Source organism: Phyllobates terribilis, unplaced genomic scaffold (genome assembly GCF_046119375.1).
Source record: "Phyllobates terribilis strain yellow unplaced genomic scaffold, ASM4611937v1 Scaffold_5__5_contigs__length_657084704, whole genome shotgun sequence".
Taxonomy (NCBI): domain Eukaryota; kingdom Metazoa; phylum Chordata; class Amphibia; order Anura; family Dendrobatidae; genus Phyllobates; species Phyllobates terribilis.
This window is the reverse complement of record NW_027362765.1, coordinates 154,966,066-154,982,376: the sequence shown is the minus strand read 5'-3', so window position 1 is coordinate 154,982,376 and position 16,311 is coordinate 154,966,066. Positions and strand designations below refer to the sequence as shown.

Sequence of the window (16,311 nt, the reverse complement as noted above, 5' to 3'; positions counted from 1 at the left end):
TTTCCATTAAACTTGCTTTTATTTCTGGACACAGTGGAATTCTCTGTCAAACATCACAGACTGCATATCATGGGAGAGGCAGCTCTGGTAGGATGGTGTACACACGCACACACGCGTGTTCTTGACACCACTGAAGGGTGGCACCGTCCGCTCTGCACACTCCCCGCCGGGCGGAGAGATGAGATACAGGAACCAGTCAAAATGCAATATGGCATAAAAATAATTGATACGTTAAAAAGAAGGGAAGGTGGGAAGCAATCACCCGGGAAAAGGGAGGGGGAGAGGGAACGGGCCAAGGGTCACCAGTTGTAAGAGGAGTCATCGTACCTAAGGAAATAGGAAAGAAAGCTTTAGATATTTTCTAAAATACAAACTCAAGTCTATTAATATTGTAAGAAATTTCTTGTTACATTGTAGATTATTGTTGACCCCCAACTCTGTACTTTTTTGCATCCTGACGTTCTCAATGGTAGGAAGACAAAGCCCATTAGTGTGATTAGGTGATGTTCTTTCAGTTCTTCGTGCTCATTACTAGGACTGAGGGTCAAATAAAACAACTAATACAGTGATGTCCAACTTGAGGGCTGTCATGGTGATTTTGCTATAAATTGAAAGCCACGTGTTTGAGACCACTGCACAATCTTTGTCCAGGATTAGGAAAACATGGCATCTTTGGTCCAAAAAAGGTGTCATATCTGTCCACATGTTGTGTAGTATTGAAGCTTGGCGATACCTTCTTTGGTGGAGCCATACTGCAACACCAAGCAAAATCCACCAATGTGTTGCATTTGACTAAAACAGCCATGTTTTCTAATCATGGATGGCCTTTTAAAGTGTATTTGCACTTTAAGAAAACTTTTGACAAGTCATAGAGAAATGTCAAAAGTCTGGAATAAAGTGGGTAAGCATCCCAGCACTGCTCTCCTCTGATGTTATAAAAAGTCATCTGTGTCAGAGAAAACAGTGTACGGCTGAGAGACCCTGATTCCAGGGTTGTATCACTTACTAGGCTGTGTGCTGTAGTTTCAATACAATCAGTGTTTTATCAGCAGGAGATTATCATTGACATGTACAGCAGTCAGGCTGATCTGTGTAACCCTGCCCCCACCACTGATTGGCAGCTTGCTGGCAATGTACATTGTACACAGGAGTCTGTCAATCAGGTGTGGGGGCGGGGTTATAAAAGGCTTAGCTTTCTGACCACTGCTACACCTACAAGAGATAGAGAAAGGATTCTATAAAAACTACATCAAGCAGTCAAGTAAATGATATATCACTGGAATCAGACTCTCTTGCCCTATAGTATGCTGCTTTTGGATTACATAGCAAAACCTGCTCACAGATTCCCATTAAAAGCTGTCCATTGAGATGAATGATTGGCCATACTGTTCATTATATAAACTGGAAAGCCTTGTAGTTTTACAGTGCAGGTCAAGTGGAGTTTGGGATACAAGGTCCATACAGTTTACCATATTGGGTACCACTGATCTATCATGTGTTTGTAGCTGCTTTATTTACTCACCGTGATCTGCTATTGTGGTTTCCATTGTCTCCATAAAGTAGCTCAGAAATCAGACTTTCAGCTGGACTGTCCCTCTTCCCATATCTGCTCAAAACATAGTATGCATTAGGATTTGATGAACTAGGAAATAATGGTGAGAGTATGGAGTGGAAAGTGGATGAAACCCAAGTCTCTGTTTCCAATCGTTTTCCACTGTCACCTATTATACCGTACTTACTTTCCTATACTATTTACATGTTCTGCTATAATTTGCTGTTATAACTAGAATGTATGATAAATATGACTATCTCCTTTAATAAAAAAATTGCCTATCTCATACACGGTATAACATAGTAATCACTGTAGTGATATTAGCTGCTACCACCTGGCAGTCTCTCATTTGTCTCTATTGCCTTTTCATGACTCACTAACATCTCTCCAAGCGGATAAGTTCCTGTCTTGCCTGTTATCGAGACAGACAGAACAATGCTCTTTCCCACACCAAGGCCAATCACTGCCCAGAATCAAATTATTACTGGAACCTTGGTTGGAGCCACTGAGAAATTGCCCTTTAAGGACAGGTGCAGACAACCGTATAGTCTCTCATCCGAGCGAATCAAGTCAATTATGCAAACCGCACTCTGATCAGAGTGTGATCGGAGTATGATCGGAGTGTGATCCGATTCTCTTGGATGAGGAGATGATGGGAAAAAAAATTCTCCATCTTCTCCATTTTGTTAGTCTGTGGAAATCTGAGTACAGTCCAATGGTTCCCACTGACTCATTGACATTCATAGCCGAGTGCGATCCAAAAATATCGGATCACACTCGATCCAAGGAAAAAATCTGACATGTGCATGACTCCATAGAATAACATTGGTCCAAGTGCGTTCCGATGTTTTGTTGGATCGTACTCAGATTAAAAATTAAGCCACGTGCACGAGTCCTTAGTCAATCTTTAATTTTTTCCTAATGATGCCCATATTATGAAAAGAAAAATAATGTAAAGTTTTGATTCTGATTTAATAAATTAAGTCAATTAGGAAGTCTTTTTCAATAACTGGAGAGTCATAGGTTGGGATAATTGCTCAGGACATACACTTGTTACATATAAAAAAGTGGAAGGGGCAGACAAATTTTCAAATGCTTTATTGGAGAATTCTGAGTAGTAAGACCATCAGAATGAAGCATCTCTTATTCTGGAGGAGCCAGCTACTCTATCAGCCCATTAGTTTTAGTGAGAATTGTGTAAAACTTCATCTTCCCTTTAGTGGTGCTACAGAAAAAAAAGTAAATAGTTGCTGATTTTCAAACCAAAAGTGATCCGCCAAAGCAGACCAACCCTTTAAGTGTTTAAGTCAAAAAGACATAGATGGAATCAGTTTTCTAAGGTAACATCCAAAAATGAAGACCCGTTTTTTGTTTATGATGATATCACACACCTTTGCCTTGTCACCAGGTTGATATAATGCCTCAAAGCGGTCAGATATTTATTTATTTCCTCCGGGGAAGCATCTTCTCCAGGGGATTCTGGTTTTGGTGGATATCCCTCTACTATTGTCCCTAGACATATTAAGACACACACTGCAATAGCTACCATCATTGGCCACAGCTTCATAGAGGTTACCATCTGGGGGAACAAGAAAACAGGCAGAACTTATTAAAAAGCTGGTCATAAACTGTTTAACATACCCAACTTGAGGTCCCCAATGCTATGTCTAATCAAAGTATGGCCCAATAATGGGCGATGCACACTCAAGAGCCTTATTTCCTATATCTGGTTGACCAAGACATTCCTATATCTGGTTGACCAAGACATTCCTATATCTGGTTGACCAAGACATATTAAGTGACCAACTGATATCAACCGTAGGATATTAAATAATCTATATGTCCAAGTTATGAAGATGTATGAGTATTCAGAAGCCGAAAGTAGTAAAATCGGTGGACAAAAATGAGACTTTGGGAATGAGATAATGGACATTGGCAAGTCTTCAATCCACATCATCCAAACTTCTAGACATTGATAAGAAGACCTCAAAATATTGATATAGAAGATTCCTTTAAGGACTACAGATATCATCTTTGATTATAACAATGTTTTGCTTAGTCAAGGATTGCTTACTCTTCACAATGATGCATTGGTTTCTAAAAAAAATGCTATGATGTTATAACTAGCGAGGAAACCATAAAGTTAACTCATATAAAGTAACATTATAACGTTTAACTACTAAATATGATTCCTTATTATTGGTGACCGATAATTTAAGATGTCTGAAAATTTTTATTTATTTATTTTTTTTTTTTTACTAACTTTAGAACTGAGATTAATACATTTTTCTTTTATTATCAATAATCTAATATATTTCAGAATCAGTTCACATTGATGCTACATTAGAGTTTTATTGTATGAGTATTATTAGTTATTGATGATCTTTAAAAACACCCAAACAGTAGGAATTCTGTTCAACAAGAAACAATCTTTCATCATATTAAAAAAAAATAGTTTTACCTTGAAAGAGGGAAATTTACTTGTTTGCCCATCTAAAAATCATACTGTAGTATAGATTTCACTTCTTCAGTTTTACATTAAAAAAAACACATTTTATTTCAAGCATAAAAAAGAGGTCTCCTCGGTGCCACCTTATTGTGGTAAAGGGCTCAGTGAACCCTTCTGCCCCCTTAATTAGCATGCCCTGCAAGTCCACATTTTTTTATTTAGAGTACTGGCGTGCCCAGAGCAAGTGATGCATTACTGAATTCCTGGCCCTGTGCGCACTGACACTGCATATCACGGCTAAGTCCCCATTACGACTATATAAATAGTATAGTTTAATTTGAGTTTGAGGATGGCAGACTCCCTTTTACCTAGGTATGGAAAGGAAAAAGTTTGTTGTGTTTTGAATGACAAATGCAAATGAATTGAGGACTCATTCACAGTAATCAATCAGGGCAAGAGATTTATGTTCTAACATCTAATTGATCAGTCTCCACTGCTTTTGTCATTTACATGATGCTCAATGCATGATGATTGTCCTATTACTCCATATAACCTCCGTATATCTTCTCCTATTACTCCATATAACCTCCCCTATATCTCCTCCTATTACTCCATATAACCTCCCTATATCTCCTCCTATTACTCCATATAACTTCCCCTATATCTCCTCCTATTACTCCATATAACCTCCGTATATCTTCTCCTATTACTCTATATAACCTCCCTATATCTCCTCCTATTACTCCATATAACCTCCCCTATATCTCCTCCTATTACTCCATATAACCTCCCTATATCTCCTCCTATTACTCCATATAACCTCCCTATATCTCCTCCTATTACTCCATATAACCTCCCCTATATCTCCTCCTATTACTCCATATAACCTCCCTATATCTCCTCCTATTACTCCTTATAACCTCCCTATATCTCCTCCTATTACTCCATATAACCTCCCTATATCTCCTCCTATTACTCCATATAACCTCCCTATATCTCCTCCTATTACTCCATATAACCTCCCTATATCTCCTCCTATTACTCCATATAACCTCCCTATATCTCCCCCGATTACTCCATATAACCTCCCTATATCTCCTCCTATTACTCCATAAAACCTCCCTATATCTCCTCCTATTACTCCATATAACCTCCTATTACTCCATATAACCTCCCTATATCTCCTCCTATTACTCCATATAACCTCCCTATATCTCCTCCTATTACTCCATATAACCTCCCTATATCTCCTCCTATTACTCCATATAACCTCCCTATATCTCCTCCTATTACTCCATATAACCTCCCTATATCTCCTCCTATTACTCCATATAACCTCCTATATCTCGTCCTATTACTCCATATAACCTCCCTATATCTCCTCCTATTACTCCATATAACCTCCCTATATCTCCTCCTATTACTCCATATAACCTCCCTATATCTCCTCCTATTACTCCATATAACCTCCCTATATCTCCTCCTATTACTCCATATAACCTCCCTATATCTCCTCCTATTACTCCATATAACCTCCCCTATATCTCCTCCTATTACTCCATATAACCTCCCTATATCTCCTCCTATTACTCCATATAACCTTCCCTATATCTCCTCCTATTACTCCATATAACCTCCCTTTATCTCCTCCTATTACTCCATATAACCTTCCTATATCTCTTCCTATTACTCCATATAACCTCCCTATATCTCCTCCTATTACTCCATATAACCTCCCTATATCTCCCCCTATTACTGCATATAACCTCCCTGTATCTCCTTCTATTACTCCATATAACCTCCCTATATCTCATCCTATTACTCCATATAACCTCCCTATATCTCCTTCTATTACTCCATATAACCTCCCCTATATATCCTCCTATTACTCCATATATCCTCCCTATATCTCCTCCTATTACTCCATATAACCTCCCCTATATCTGCTCCTATTACTCCATATAACCTCCCCTAATCTCCTCCTATTACTCCATATTACCTCCCCTATATCTCCTCCTATTACTCCATATAACCTCCCTATATCTCCTCCTATTACTCCATATAACCTCCCTATATCTCCTCCTGTTACTCCATATAACCTCCCTATATCTCCTTCTATTACTCCATATAACCTCCCCTATATATCCTCCTATTACTCCATATAACCTCCCCTATATATCCTCCTTTTACTCCATATAACCTCCCCTATATCTGCTCCTATTACTCCATATAATCTCCCTATATCTCCTCCTATTACTCCATATAACCTCCCTATATCTCCTCCTATTACTCCATATAACCTCCCTATATCTCCTCCTATTACTCCATATAACCTCCCTATATCTCCTGCTATTACTCCATATAACCTCCCTATATCTCCTCCTATTACTCCATATAACCTTCCCTATATCTCCTCCTATTACTCCATATAACCTCCCTATATCTCCTCCTATTACTCCATATAACCTCCCCTATATCTCCCCCTATTACTCCATATAACCTCCCCTATATCTCCTCCTATTACTCCATATAACCTCCCTATATCTCCTCCTATTACTCCATATAACCTCCCTATATCTCCTTCTATTACTCCATATAACCTCCCCTATATATCCTCCTATTACTCCATATATCCTCCCTATATCTCCTCCTATTACTCCATATAACCTCCCCTATATCTGCTCTTATTACTCCATATAATCTCCCTATATCTCCTCCTATTACTCCATATAACCTCCCTATATCTCCTCATATTACTCCATATAACCTCCCTATATCTCCTCCTATTACTCCATATAACCTCCCTATATCTCCTCCTATTACTCCATATAACCTCCCTATATCTCCTCCTATTACTCCATATAACCTTCCCTATATCTCCTCCTATTACTCCATATAACCTCCCTATATCTCCTCCTATTACTCCATATAACCTCCCCTATATCTCCCCCTATTACTCCATATAACCTCCCCTATATCTCCTCCTATTACTCCATATAACCTCCCTATATCTCCTCCTATTTCTCCATATAACCTCCCTATATCTCCTCCTATTACTCCATATAACCTCCCCTATATCTCCTCCTATTACTTCATATAACCTCCCTATATCTCCTCCTATTACTCCATATAACCTCCCCTATATCTCCTCCTACTTCTCCATATAATCTCCCCTATATCTCCTTCTATTACTCCATATAACCTCCCTATATCTCCTCCTGTTACTCCAGATAACCTCCCCTATATCTCCTCCTATTACTCCATATAACCTCCCTATATCTCCTCCTATTACTCCATATAACCTCCTATTACTCCATATAACCTCCCTATATCTCCTCCTATTACTCCATATAACCTCCCTATATCTCCTCCTATTACTCCATAAAACCTCCCTATATCTCCTCCTATTACTCCATATAACCTCCTATTACTCCATATATCCTCCCTATATCTCCTCCTATTACTCCATATAACCTCCCCTATATCTGCTCTTATTACTCCATATAATCTCCCTATATCTCCTCCTATTACTCCATATAACCTCCCTATATCTCCTCATATTACTCCATATAACCTCCCTATATCTCCTCCTATTACTCCATATAACCTCCCTATATCTCCTCCTATTACTCCATATAACCTCCCTATATCTCCTCCTATTACTCCATATAACCTTCCCTATATCTCCTCCTATTACTCCATATAACCTCCCTATATCTCCTCCTATTACTCCATATAACCTCCCCTATATCTCCCCCTATTACTCCATATAACCTCCCCTATATCTCCTCCTATTACTCCATATAACCTCCCTATATCTCCTCCTATTTCTCCATATAACCTCCCTATATCTCCTCCTATTACTCCATATAACCTCCCCTATATCTCCTCCTATTACTTCATATAACCTCCCTATATCTCCTCCTATTACTCCATATAACCTCCCCTATATCTCCTCCTACTTCTCCATATAATCTCCCCTATATCTCCTTCTATTACTCCATATAACCTCCCTATATCTCCTCCTGTTACTCCAGATAACCTCCCTATATCTCCTCCTATTACTCCATATAACCTCCTATTACTCCATATAACCTCCCTATATCTCCTCCTATTACTCCATATAACCTCCCTATATCTCCTCCTATTACTCCATAAAACCTCCCTATATCTCCTCCTATTACTCCATATAACCTCCTATTACTCCATATAACCTCCCTATATCTCCTCCTATTACTCCATATAACCTCCCTATATCTCCTCCTATTACTCCATATAACCTCCCTATATCTCCTCCTATTACTCCATATAACCTCCCTATATCTCCTCCTATTACTCCATATAACCTCCCTATATCTCCTCCTATTACTCCATATAACCTCCTATATCTCGTCCTATTACTCCATATAACCTCCCTATATCTCCTCCTATTACTCCATATAACCTCCCTATATCTCCTCCTATTACTCCATATAACCTCCCTATATCTCCTCCTATTACTCCATATAACCTCCCTATATCTCGTCCTATTAATCCATATAACCTCCCTATATCTCCTCCTATTACTCCATATAACCTCCCTATATCTCCTCCTATTACTCCATATAACCTCCCCTATATCTCCTCCTATTACTCCATATAACCTCCCTATATCTCCTCCTATTACTCCATATAACCTTCCCTATATCTCCTCCTATTACTCCATATAACCTCCCTTTATCTCCTCCTATTACTCCATATAACCTTCCTATATCTCTTCCTATTACTCCATATAACCTCCCTATATCTCCTCCTATTACTCCATATAACCTCCCTATATCTCCCCCTATTACTGCATATAACCTCCCTATATCTCCTTCTATTACTCCATATAACCTCCCTATATCTCATCCTATTACTCCATATAACCTCCCTATATCTCCTTCTATTACTCCATATAACCTCCCCTATATATCCTCCTACTTCTCCATATAATCTCCCTATATCTCCTTCTATTACTCCATATAACCTCCCTATATCTCCTCCTACTTCTCCATATAATCTCCCCTATATCTCCTTCTATTACTCCATATAACCTCCCTATATCTCCTCCTGTTACTCCAGATAACCTCCCCTATATCTCCTCCTATTACTCCATATAACCTCCCTATATCTCCTCCTATTACTCCATATAACCTCCTATTACTCCATATAACCTCCCTATATCTCCTCCTATTACTCCATATAACCTCCCTATATCTCCTCCTATTACTCCATAAAACCTCCCTATATCTCCTCCTATTACTCCATATAACCTCCTATTACTCCATATAACCTCCCTATATCTCCTCCTATTACTCCATATAACCTCCCTATATCTCCTCCTATTACTCCATATAACCTCCCCTATATCTCCTCCTATTACTCCATATAACCTCCCTATATCTCCTCCTATTACTCCATATAACCTCCCTATATCTCCTCCTATTACTCCATATAACCTCCTATATCTCGTCCTATTACTCCATATAACCTCCCTATATCTCCTCCTATTACTCCATATAACCTCCCTATATCTCCTCCTATTACTCCATATAACCTCCCCTATATCTCCTCCTATTACTCCATATAACCTCCCTATATCTCGTCCTATTAATCCATATAACCTCCCTATATCTCCTCCTATTACTCCATATAACCTCCCTATATCTCCTCCTATTACTCCATATAACCTCCCCTATATCTCCTCCTATTACTCCATATAACCTCCCTATATCTCCTCCTATTACTCCATATAACCTTCCCTATATCTCCTCCTATTACTCCATATAACCTCCCTTTATCTCCTCCTATTACTCCATATAACCTTCCTATATCTCTTCCTATTACTCCATATAACCTCCCTATATCTCCTCCTATTACTCCATATAACCTCCCTATATCTCCCCCTATTACTGCATATAACCTCCCTATATCTCCTTCTATTACTCCATATAACCTCCCTATATCTCATCCTATTACTCCATATAACCTCCCTATATCTCCTTCTATTACTCCATATAACCTCCCCTATATATCCTCCTATTACTCCATATATCCTCCCTATATCTCCTCCTATTACTCCATATAACCTCCCCTATATCTGCTCCTATTACTCCATATAACCTCCCCTAATCTCCTCCTATTACTCCATATTACCTCCCCTATATCTCCTCCTATTACTCCATATAACCTCCCTATATCTCCTCCTATTACTCCATATAACCTCCCTATATCTCCTCCTATTACTCCATATAACCTCCCTATATCTCCTTCTATTACTCCATATAACCTCCCCTATATATCCTCCTATTACTCCATATAACCTCCCCTATATATCCTCCTATTACTCCATATAACCTCCCCTATATCTGCTCCTATTACTCCATATAATCTCCCTATATCTCCTCCTATTACTCCATATAACCTCCCTATATCTCCTCCTATTACTCCATATAACCTCCCTATATCTCCTCCTATTACTCCATATAACCTCCCTATATCTCCTGCTATTACTCCATATAACCTCCCTATATCTCCTCCTATTACTCCATATAACCTTCCCTATATCTCCTCCTATTACTCCATATAACCTCCCTATATCTCCTCCTATTACTCCATATAACCTCCCCTATATCTCCCCCTATTACTCCATATAACCTCCCCTATATCTCCTCCTATTACTCCATATAACCTCCCTATATCTCCTCCTATTACTCCATATAACCTCCCTATATCTCCTTCTATTACTCCATATAACCTCCCCTATATATCCTCCTATTACTCCATATAACCTCCCTATATCTCCTCCTATTACTCCATATAACCTCCCCTATATCTGCTCTTATTACTCCATATAATCTCCCTATATCTCCTCCTATTACTCCATATAACCTCCCTATATCTCCTCCTATTACTCCATATAACCTCCCCTATATCTGCTCTTATTACTCCATATAATCTCCCTATATCTCCTCCTATTACTCCATATAACCTCCCTATATCTCCTCATATTACTCCATATAACCTCCCTATATCTCCTCCTATTACTCCATATAACCTCCCTATATCTCCTCCTATTACTCCATATAACCTTCCTATATCTCCTCCTATTACTCCATATAACCTTCCCTATATCTCCTCCTATTACTCCATATAACCTCCCTATATCTCCTCCTATTACTCCATATAACCTCCCCTATATCTCCCCCTATTACTCCATATAACCTCCCCTATATCTCCTCCTATTACTCCATATAACCTCCCTATATCTCCTCCTATTTCTCCATATAACCTCCCTATATCTCCTCCTATTACTCCATATAACCTCCCCTATATCTCCTCCTATTACTCCATATAACCTCCCTATATCTCCTCCTATTACTCCATATAACCTCCCCTATATCTCCTCCTACTTCTCCATATAATCTCCCCTATATCTCCTTCTATTACTCCATATAACCTCCCTATATCTCCTCCTGTTACTCCAGATAACCTCCCCTATATCTCCTCCTATTACTCCATATAACCTCCCTATATCTCCTCCTATTACTCCATATAACCTCCTATTACTCCATATAACCTCCCTATATCTCCTCCTATTACTGCATATAACCTCCCTATATCTCCTCCTATTACTCCATATAACCTCCCCTATATCTCCTCCTATTACTCCATATAGCCTCCCTATATCTCCTCCTATTACTCCATATAACCTCCCTATATCTCCTCCTATTACTCCATATAACCTCCCCTATATCTTCTCCTATTACTCCATATAGCCTCCCTATATCTCCTCCTATACTCCATATAACCTCCCTATATCTCCTCCTATTACTCCATATAACCTCCCTATATCTCCTCCTATTACTCCATATAACCTCCTATATCTCGTCCTATTACTCCATATAACCTCCCTATATCTCCTCCTATTACTCCATATAACCTCCCTATATCTCCTCCTATTACTCCATATAACCTCCCCTATATCTCCTCCTATTACTCCATATAACCTCCCTATATCTCGTCCTATTACTCCATATAACCTCCCTATATCTCCTCCTATTACTCCATATAACCTCCCTATATCTCCTCCTATTACTCCATATAACCTCCCCTATATCTCCTCCTATTACTCCATATAACCTCCCTATATCTCGTCCTATTACTCCATATAACCTCCCTATATCTCCTCCTATTACTCCATATAACCTCCCTATATCTCGTCCTATTACTCCATATAACCTCCCTATATCTCCTCCTATTACTCCATATAACCTCCCTATATCTCCTCCTATTACTCCATATAACCTCCCCTATATCTCCTCCTATTACTCCATATAACCTCCCTATATCTCCTCCTATTACTCCATATAACCTTCCCTATATCTCCTCCTATTACTCCATATAACCTCCCTTTATCTCCTCCTATTACTCCATATAACCTTCCTATATCTCCTCCTATTACTCCATATAACCTCCCTATATCTCCTCCTATTACTCCATATAACCTCCCTATATCTCCCCCTATTACTGCATATAACCTCCCCTATATCTCCTATTACTCCATATAACCTCCCTATATCTCCTCCTATTACTCCATATAACCTCCCTATATCTCCTCCTATTACTCCATATAACCTCCCTATATCTCCTCCTATTACTCCATATAACCTTCCCTATATCTCCTCCTATTACTCCATATAACCTTCCTATATCTCCTCCTATTACTCCATATAACCTTCCTATATCTCCTCCTATTACTCCATATAACCTCCCTATATCTCCTCCTATTACTCCATATAACCCCCTATATCTCCTCCTATTACTCCATATAACCTCCCCTATATCTCCTCCTATTTCTCCATATAACCCCCCTATATCTCCCCCTATTACTCCATATAACCTCCCCTATATCTCCTCCTATTACTCCATATAACCTCCCTATATCTCCTCCCATTTCTCTATATAACCTCCCCTATATCTGCTACTGTTATTCCATATACCCTTTCCCTATGACGTGTACAATAGTACTCCTCACACTCTTTCAACCACAATTTGGCAAAATATTGTAAGATTGGAATCCAAGTTACCATTGTTGTCACATAAGGAGAGATATTTGCCCCTTGTATCTTTGGGTATGGGGTAGTTCATTAGAACTGCTAACAAAATGGAAAACAGTAATATCCAAAATTATTTTGGCCATAGTAAGAACTGCTCTAAATTCACCATGAACACGCCATCACTGCCTGCAGAATATCTGCGACGACTAAGCTGTCCATTGTAGTGACTTCTTACAGACCAAATGTTGGGTCTTTCCAATAAATTCTTAAAATCTTAATCCCCTATTAAAAAGGGGATTTACACAGACAACCTACATTCACAAATAAGTGATTTATTGATCAGCCATGCACCCGTCATCCTTCATCGCTCAACCACAATGGTGTAGGAAATATGTGGAAGATAACGTGTACAAAGTGAAATATCAGCGTTAAACTTCCAAGGCACTTATAGCTAAAATGATCACCATCATAAATTGCTCTAATAATAAAAATCTGGATTCTTGGGTGTTGGTTATAAAAAAAAAAATCACATCATCTGGGCTAACAGAATGTTGTACAACCTGGATGTCAATGGCATTACAACCTCAAGAAGATAATAGGAACATAACATAGCATTGCTCTACAACACAGTATGATAAAAGCTTGAACTTGATGGACCTGGGTATTCTTTCAACCTTAAAACTATGAAACCCAAACAGAAAATAAGATATCTATTGATGAAGACATGAATGCCATTGACTGGACCTCTAGTCAGACATAAAATGCTTCTACTCACTGTGTGATGGAAGGAAGGGACTGTGCAGACAGGTGAAGATGCTCCAACACTTCTCTCTCTGCTGCTGGCTGCCAAGGATCTGCTTTGCCTTATGATCCCTCTGTGGGTTTATATCTCCTGTGATAGCAGAGGAATAAGTCAGCTCCTCCTCCCACTCAAAGTTTCCAGCTCCATCCCCTATGACCAGACACTCACTCATCTCTGATTGATCAATAAGTTGTCTATTATGGCATATTGTATAGGGTGAGGGAGGAGGGTGCAGATCTAGAAGGAGGTAAAGTGATAGAGGTATGCGTGGGTGAGGAGTCTGTCTATTAACCTTCAGGTTTGGGGAGTAATCTGCTTTTACAACTCAATTATTTTAACATTTTATCATCAGAGATAGGGGATAATTAGTTAATGTAGTGGTTTCAGGTTAGGGAGTAATGCTGAGACATTCACCTGTGTTTGTTTATAGACCAATTAGAGACTCTCTGCTAGTATGAGTTCATTACTTCTAAGACATTGCCTACCACTCCGCATCAGCAGCCTCTCCATCCCCAGGTCTTGTGTGGAGCGTATGTTTCATCATCATAAGTTCTTTTCTCTTCCAGTTTTCATGATTTTCTGTTGTCTAATTGTAAGAAAATTATAAAAGTAGCTGCCGTTTTCACAAATATGAGCGACCTCATAAATAAGTGTATTGTAAAATTTGTGTCATGTCTTCTTCACAAATGTATATTTACTTCACTATGATATTTACTACACATAGGGAACAGACTATAATATTTTCCTACAACATTACATAACTTTCTAATATCACTAGTCTTACTATGCCATATCTCCACTTATGATATATACCTTGTGATAACACTATTTATCCCTTCTTTTATATACATCCTCCTATTACGCCATATAACCTCCCTATATCTCCTCCTATTACCCCATATAACCTCCCTATATCTCCTCCTATTACTCCATATAACCTCCCTATATCTCCTCCTATTACTCCATATAACCTCCCCTATATCTCTTCCTATTACTCCATATAACCTCCCCTATACTCCTCCTATTACTCCATATAACCTCCCTATATCTCCTCCTATTACCCCATATAACCTCCCTATATCTCTTCCTATTACCCCATATAACCTCCCCTATATCTCTTCCTATTACTCCATATAACCTCCCCTATATCTCCTCCTATTACTCCATATAACCTCCCTATATCTCCTCCTATTACTCCATATAACCTCCCCTATATCTTCTCCTATTACTCCCTATAACCTCCCTATATCTCCTCCTATTACTCTATATAACCTCCCTATATCTCCTCCTATTACTCCATATAACCTCCCTATATCTCCTCCTATTACTCCATATAACCTCCCTATATCTCCTCCTATTACTCCATATAACCTCCCCTATATCTCCTCCTATTACTCCATATAACCTCCCTATATCTCCTCCTATTACTCTATATAACCTCCCTATATCTCCTCCTATTACTCCATATAACCTCCCTATATCTCCTCCTATTACTCCATATAACCTCCCTATATCTCCTCCTATTACTCCATATACCTCTCCTATATCTCCTATTACCCCATATAACCTCCCCTATATCTCCTCCTATTACTCCATATAACCTCCCTATATCTCCCCATATTACTCCATATAACCTCCCCTATATCTCCTCCTATTACTCCATATAACCTCCCTATATCTCCTCCTATTACTCCATATAACCTCGCCTCTATATCTCCTACAATTACTCCATATAACCTCCCTATATCTCCCCCTATTACTCCATATAACCTCCCCTATATCTCCTCCTATTACTCCATATAACCTCCCCTATATCTCCTCCTATTACTCCATATAACCTCCCTATATCTCCTCCTATTACTCCATATAACCCCCTATATCTCCCCCTATTACTCCATATAACCTCCCTATATCTCCTCCTATTACTCCATATAACCTCCCTTTATCTCCTCCTATTACTCCATATAATCTCCCTATATCTCCTCCTATTACTTCATATAGCCTACCTATATCTCCTCCTATTACTCCATATAACCTCCCTATATCTCCTCCTATTACTTCATATTACCTCCCTATATCTCCTCCTATTACTCCATATAACCTCCCTATATCTCCTCCTATTACTCCATATAACCTCCCTATATCTCCTCCTATTACGCCATATAACCTCCCTATATCTCCTCCTATTACTCCATATAACCTACCTATATCTCCTCCTATTACGCCATATAACCTCCCTATATCTCCTCCTATTACTCTATATAACCTCCCTATATCTCCTCCTATTACTCCATATAACCTCCCTATATCTCCTCCTATTACTCCATATAACCTCCCTATATCTCCTCCTATTACTCCATATAACCTACCTATATCTCCTCCTATTACATCATATAACCTCCCTATATCTCCTATTACTCCATATAAC

The 16,311-nt window shown here is 38.9% G+C and overlaps 1 protein-coding gene across 1 annotated transcript; it reads right to left on the bottom strand.

Annotated features, from left to right (window-relative positions):
* Positions 1-14,002, bottom strand: PYY (peptide YY). The gene is made up of 4 exons (XM_073681070.1): positions 13,857-14,002; positions 2,944-3,131; positions 1,523-1,606; positions 1-327 (listed from the first exon to the last, which is right to left on the bottom strand). Exons 2-4 carry the CDS (start codon positions 3,129-3,131, stop codon positions 300-302), a joined length of 300 nt encoding a protein of 99 aa, XP_073537171.1. The 5' UTR covers positions 13,857-14,002; the 3' UTR covers positions 1-299.
* Between the last annotated feature and the right edge of the window lie 2,309 nt (positions 14,003-16,311).